General features: G+C 45.9%; 1 protein-coding gene across 2 annotated transcripts in view; it reads left to right on the plus strand.

Annotated features, from left to right (window-relative positions):
• Positions 1 to 5,568, plus strand: part of ACAD9 (acyl-CoA dehydrogenase family member 9) — a 78,616-nt gene that overhangs the window by 49,411 nt on the left and 23,637 nt on the right. For both annotated transcript variants that reach the window (XM_015566041.1, XM_006766977.2), the window contains exons 4-6: positions 2,759 to 2,865; positions 3,876 to 3,976; positions 4,994 to 5,072. In XM_015566041.1, the coding sequence (XP_015421527.1) occupies positions 2,759 to 2,865; positions 3,876 to 3,976; positions 4,994 to 5,072 (287 nt within the window). The remainder of the gene's footprint in view (positions 1 to 2,758; positions 2,866 to 3,875; positions 3,977 to 4,993; positions 5,073 to 5,568) is intronic.

Here is a 5,568-nt window from a genome sequence, read left to right on the forward strand (position 1 = left end):
CAGGCGGGGAACCTTGGCTTCCTCCATCACTGGAGCAAGCAAGCCTCCTGCTCGTTCCAGCTCCGTGACTGCTGGCCGCCATCTTTGTTGGCAGTTAATTTGCACATCTCGCTGATTAGCCAATGGGATGCGTAGTGAAGGTATGGTCAATTACCATGTTTGTCTATTATTAGGTAAGATATTTAAATGCCATTTAACTATGAATAGCATTTAAATATATGAAAAATCAACCAGAAAAATGAGTTCGCATGTCACCTCTGACACGCTTGCCATAGGTTCGCCATCATTGCTCTAGACCAGCAGTTCTCAACCTGTGGGTCGCGACCCCTTTGGTGGTTGAACAACCCTTTCACAGAGGTCGCCTAAGACCATCCTGCATATCAGATATTTGCATTATGATTCATAACAGTAGCAACATTACAGTTATGAAATAGCAATGAAAATAATTTTATGGTGGGGTCACAGCATGAGGAACTGTATTAAAAGAGCCAGAAGGTTGTGAACCACTTCTCTAGACATAGTCAGGTTAGTAGTAATATATATTTTCCCTTCAAGATAATTTTTAAATCATTTATTGATTGATGAAAAGGACTTAATTTTTTCCCCCAAACAATTCCTTTGTAAAATTGGGATATGTCTTTTACATCTGCATATCTAATATGCCAGCATGTATTGGGTGTATGTACACATACATGGCTATGTTGGTATGATATTGCAGAACTTTCCATCCCTTATTCTTGTTTTATGTCCTACTTTCTGATATGAAATTGCTCTTTCATGAGATGTTAATGGTCATATTTGGGGCTTCTTTTCCCCCCTTTCTTTGGAAAAAAGCAACCTTATGTTCATGCCCCCAAAGTTTTGGGGAACTGTTTCCACTCTGGAGCATTCTAGGGAGTGGTTAGAAACTTCCATCCAGGGAAATGGAGGCCTTTCTACCAACTGAGCCTGCATTTCCTTCCTGGTTCCCTGCAGCCAACCAGGCCTGCCGGCCAGCAATCTCCACCCACATGTCATCCTTTTGCATATGATTGTTATCCCCATGACTTTAGTGATAACTTTCCAAGGGCGGTGGGGGGGAGAGGGGGACATTGGAATTTATTTCTTTAACAAACAAAATTAATTCCCTCAGTATCCTATATAATAAAAGCCTAGGTGGTGTCACACCCTCGTTGCGACGTCATCACAAGATGGCCACCACAAAGATGGCAGGCAGGAGAGGGCAGTTGGGGGCGATTGGGCCAGGAGGGGAGGGCAGTTGGGGGCAATTGGGCTGGCAGGGGAGGGCAGTTGGGGGCGATCAGGCCAGCAGGGGAGGAGTTAGGCGTCAATCAGGCCAGCAAGGGAGTGGTTAGGGGGCGATCAGGCAGGCAGGCAGCTGAGCAGTTAGGAGCCAGCAGTCTCAGATTGTGAGAGAGATGGCCGACTGCCGGTGAAGGATCGAGCCTAAACTGGCAGTCAGACGTCCCCCAAGGGGTCCCAGATTGGAGAAGGTGCAGGCCGGGCTGAGGGACACTCTTCCCCCTGCCCCCACCCCCCCACACACACAAATTTCATGCACCAGGCCTCTAGTATCAAATAAATAAAAGTGTTTTGATTGAAACAAGTGGAAAGTGGGGAAGTGGTACTGCAGAGCCCTGGCCTTCCTGGTGCCACCATTGAACCTATGGACTACACACTAGGCAGGGCCAGTCCACATCTCTGCAGGGGCTCAGCCCTCCCTTTGTATGTGAATGGTGGCTCCAGTGACCAAGCCCAGCCCTGCTACATTTTGGCCGCATGATCTTAGGCCTCAGTTCATCATTTGTAAGATGCACATATGGTCACTCAGCCACCTGTGGAAGTTGAAGATGAAATGCAAAATATGTAAGTTCAGTGAAAGTTTTGTTTTTGTTTCTTTAATCTTTGTCTCTTAACTCTAGAATAATGATTCCCAGCTAGGATAATTTTGTCCCTCAGGAGACATTGGACAATGTCTAGAGAATTTTTAGTTGTCAAACTGTGGGGAGGGGGACTTCTGGCATCTAGTGGGTGGAGGCCAAGAATGCTGCTAAACATCCTACAGTGCACAGAACAGTCCCTGCCACAAAGAATGATCCATCCTAAAATGTTAATAGTACCACGCAGAATAATATCTGTACTGGAGTCCACTGGACCCTGGAATGAGACCCTGAAAAGCTCTTTGATTTACAAAGATCTATATCTGACAGGAGATATTCACAACGTATTAAATGATATAAGGATATTTTTATATTTTTGTATTATAGATTATATACTTCGATGTTAAAAATAAATCCATATATGCTCATATGCCTAGAAAAGTCTGACAGGATATACACAAAAATATGAGTGATGTTTATGGGTGACTTGTTTTCTTTGTACCTTTCTGTATTGTGATTTTTTTTTAAATGGTGATCTGCCATTCTTTTTTTTAATATTTTTTAAAAATATATTTTATTGGTTTTTTACAGAGAGGAAGGGAGAGGGACAGAGCCAGAAACATCAATGAGAGAGAAATATCGATCAGCCGCCTCCTGCACACCCAGCACTGGGAACATGCCCACAACCAAGGCACATGCCCCTGACCGGAACCGAACCCGGGACCCTTCAGTCCACAGGCCAACGCTCCATCCACTGAGCCAAACCGGCTAGGGCCTGCCATTCTTTTATAATCAGAAAAGACCAGTAAAGCCATTTGCCTTTAATGGGAGGAATTTAGGGCTGGACCATAAGTAAAACTGGTTTGTTTCTCCTCTAGGTGGCCTGGGCCTCTCCAACACCATGTATGCGCGGCTAGGGGAGATTGTCGGCCTGGACGGGTCAATCGCTGTGACCCTGGCAGCACACCAGGCCATCGGCCTCAAGGTCAAGTATCTGGGGATGCTTTCTATGACTCCAGAAGACCTTCAGGAAGTGAATTGTGCTTGCTTTCTCAGGGTCTGGGAGGAGGGCCTAGCCTGCACCTGTCTCCTCAACCTGCAGTGCCTCGTTTGTGCACACCCATTCTCAGATCTGCTGGATAGTGCTCAGTCCCTACACAAGCAGTGGCTCTTTGCACTGTTCCTTCCCTTTGAATCTCCCTCCTGTTGCCATTGCCTTTGACCTGCCCTTTAGAGGTCCAGTTGTGATGCTGCTGCCTCCGCGGAGCCTGCCTCGCGGAACCTCCCCCACTGAGCTCTTGAGCACTCAACCTGGGGCCTGAGTAGGTCCTCCCTGCTGTTGGTCTTCCTCACCCCACTGGGCTGAGAACATTTTATGGCAAGTCCAGGGTCACACCACTCTTATCAACAATCCAATTACGTGGGTTGTTTTTGCTCAGTGTAGACACCACAGTGAGCTGAGTGCACAGCATGCTTTGCTCCCTCACTCTGAGAGTGTGTGTGCTGTATGCAGTCTCTCGGTGGGAAGAGTGGTCATGCCCATTCAACACAAGAAGTGGGTGGGACAGTTCTGACATTGACTGAACACCTTCTTGATGCCTGGTATGGCTCTAGCATTCCCACCTCTTCACATTTTTTCATCCAAACCATCCCTGCAGTGGGTAGAATTATCCCCTGTGTGTGGGTGAGGAGATGGGAGCTCAGAGAGGGGACATCCCTTACCCAAGACCACCCAGCCAGGAAATGGGGGCTATAATGAAAATCCCTGAATCTGACCCCAAAGCTCTGCTGGGCCTCCAGGCCCAGGCCCCTCTGGAGTGTGCACTTTAGGGTAGGTCCTTTGCAGTCTGGTTCCCCACTTTTTACCTGAGGCTGCTAGCTCTGACTCAGCGTTTCCTTTTGCATGAAGTAAGGATTACCTTCAGAAGCCATGTTCTACAGCGTATTTTAGTGTTCTCTCTCCAAAGCTAAAATCAGCCTGTGTGTCTTGTTTAGGGGATCATCTTGGCCGGTAGTGAAGAGCAGAAGGCCAAATATCTGCCCAAACTGGCATCAGGAGAACACATTGCTGCCTTCTGCCTGACGGAGCCAGCCAGGTCTGCTTGGCATGAGCTGCCCTGGAACAGCGTCTTCCAGGGTGCACTGGGAGGGGGGCTGTAGTTTTTGCTGATTAGATGGTGACTTTTATTTCTTCTTTCTCTGTATTTTTCCAAGAGTCAACTCAGTAACTTTTCTTGCCAGTTTTCTTGTCTTTATTTTTCTCTCCTAGTGAGAGTTATAAGTGAGCTAACAAATCTGACAGCACCTATTAAAAAATATTTTGTGGTTTGCAACACCTCCTATCAAGGCTTCATAGCAACTTTCAGAGTATGGAGGGTGGGTGGTAATGTCCCTGTTTTACAGATTAGAAACTGAGGTTCAGTGAGGTTTATGATAAGCCCAAGGTCACACAGCTAGGATCTAAGAACGTTGGCATAGGACCCGGGACTTCTGATGCCAAGTCTGCTACTTGGACTGACCTTCATCTTGCTTCCCTCTACCTGAGTGCCCAGAACTCATTTTCATAGGAGTTTAGATGAGTCTATTTTGAGCACACATTTTCATGTTTAAACCTAAGCCCACTATTTTTCACCCTCCTCTATCTGAAGTGATAAAATAGGGGTTGGCCACGTGTTTCTGTTGTTAATCCTCATCCAAGGATATTTTTTTCATTGAATTTTAGAGTGGAAAGGAGTGAGGGAGGAGGAGAGAAGACGAGAGAGAGAGTGAAACATTGATGTGAGGGAGACACATCTATTCGTTGCCTCCTAACTAGGGCCAAGTATCGAACCTGCAACCCAGGTACATGCCCTTGTAAACAAAGTGTTACTGGAACATGTCTGCTCATTTACAAATTGTCTGTGGCTGCCTTTATGCCACAGTTGCAAAATTGAGGTGTTGGGACAGGTATCCTGTAGCTTGAAAAGCTAAATATATTTATAATCTGGCCCTGTGTATTTTAAACATTTGCTAACTCCTGTATTAAAGTAAAAACCTTTGTCTTTGGGCCTTCCAAACCATTCTTATTGATTTCCAGCATTACTCTCCTCAACAGCCTGTTTCTGTCCCTACAGTGGAAGCGATGCCGCCTCCATCCGGACTAGGGCCTCTCTAAGTGAAGATAAGAAGCACTATATCTTGAACGGCTCCAAGGTACAACTCCATGGCTTCACCGGGGTCTCAGTCATAACCTTCACTACCACTCACTGACCACTTTCTTTCTTTTTTAAATTAAATCTTTATTGTTCAGATTATTACAATTATTCCTCTTTTTTCCCCCCCATAGCTCCCCTCCACCAGGTTCCCACCCACCCTCTGCCCTTACCCCCACACCCCCCACGGTCCTCATCCATAGGTATACAATTTTTGTCCAGTCTCTTTCCGCACCCCCACACCCTTTCTCCCCGAGAATTGGTCAGTACACTCCCTTTCTATGCCCCTGATTCTATTATAATCACCAGTTTATTCTGTTCATCAGATTATTTATTCACTTGATTTTTAGATTTACTTGTTGATAGATGTGTATTTGTTGTTCAGAATTTGTATCTTTACCTTTTTCTTCTTCTTCCTCTTCTTACAGGATACCTTTCAGCATTTCTTTTTTTTTTTCAAAGGGTGCTAGCCTGGGTGGGTTCTCATGCCAAGGAGG

Source organism: Myotis davidii, unplaced genomic scaffold, assembly GCF_000327345.1.
Source record: "Myotis davidii unplaced genomic scaffold, ASM32734v1 scaffold282, whole genome shotgun sequence".
Classification (NCBI taxonomy): Eukaryota; Metazoa; Chordata; class Mammalia; order Chiroptera; family Vespertilionidae; genus Myotis; species Myotis davidii.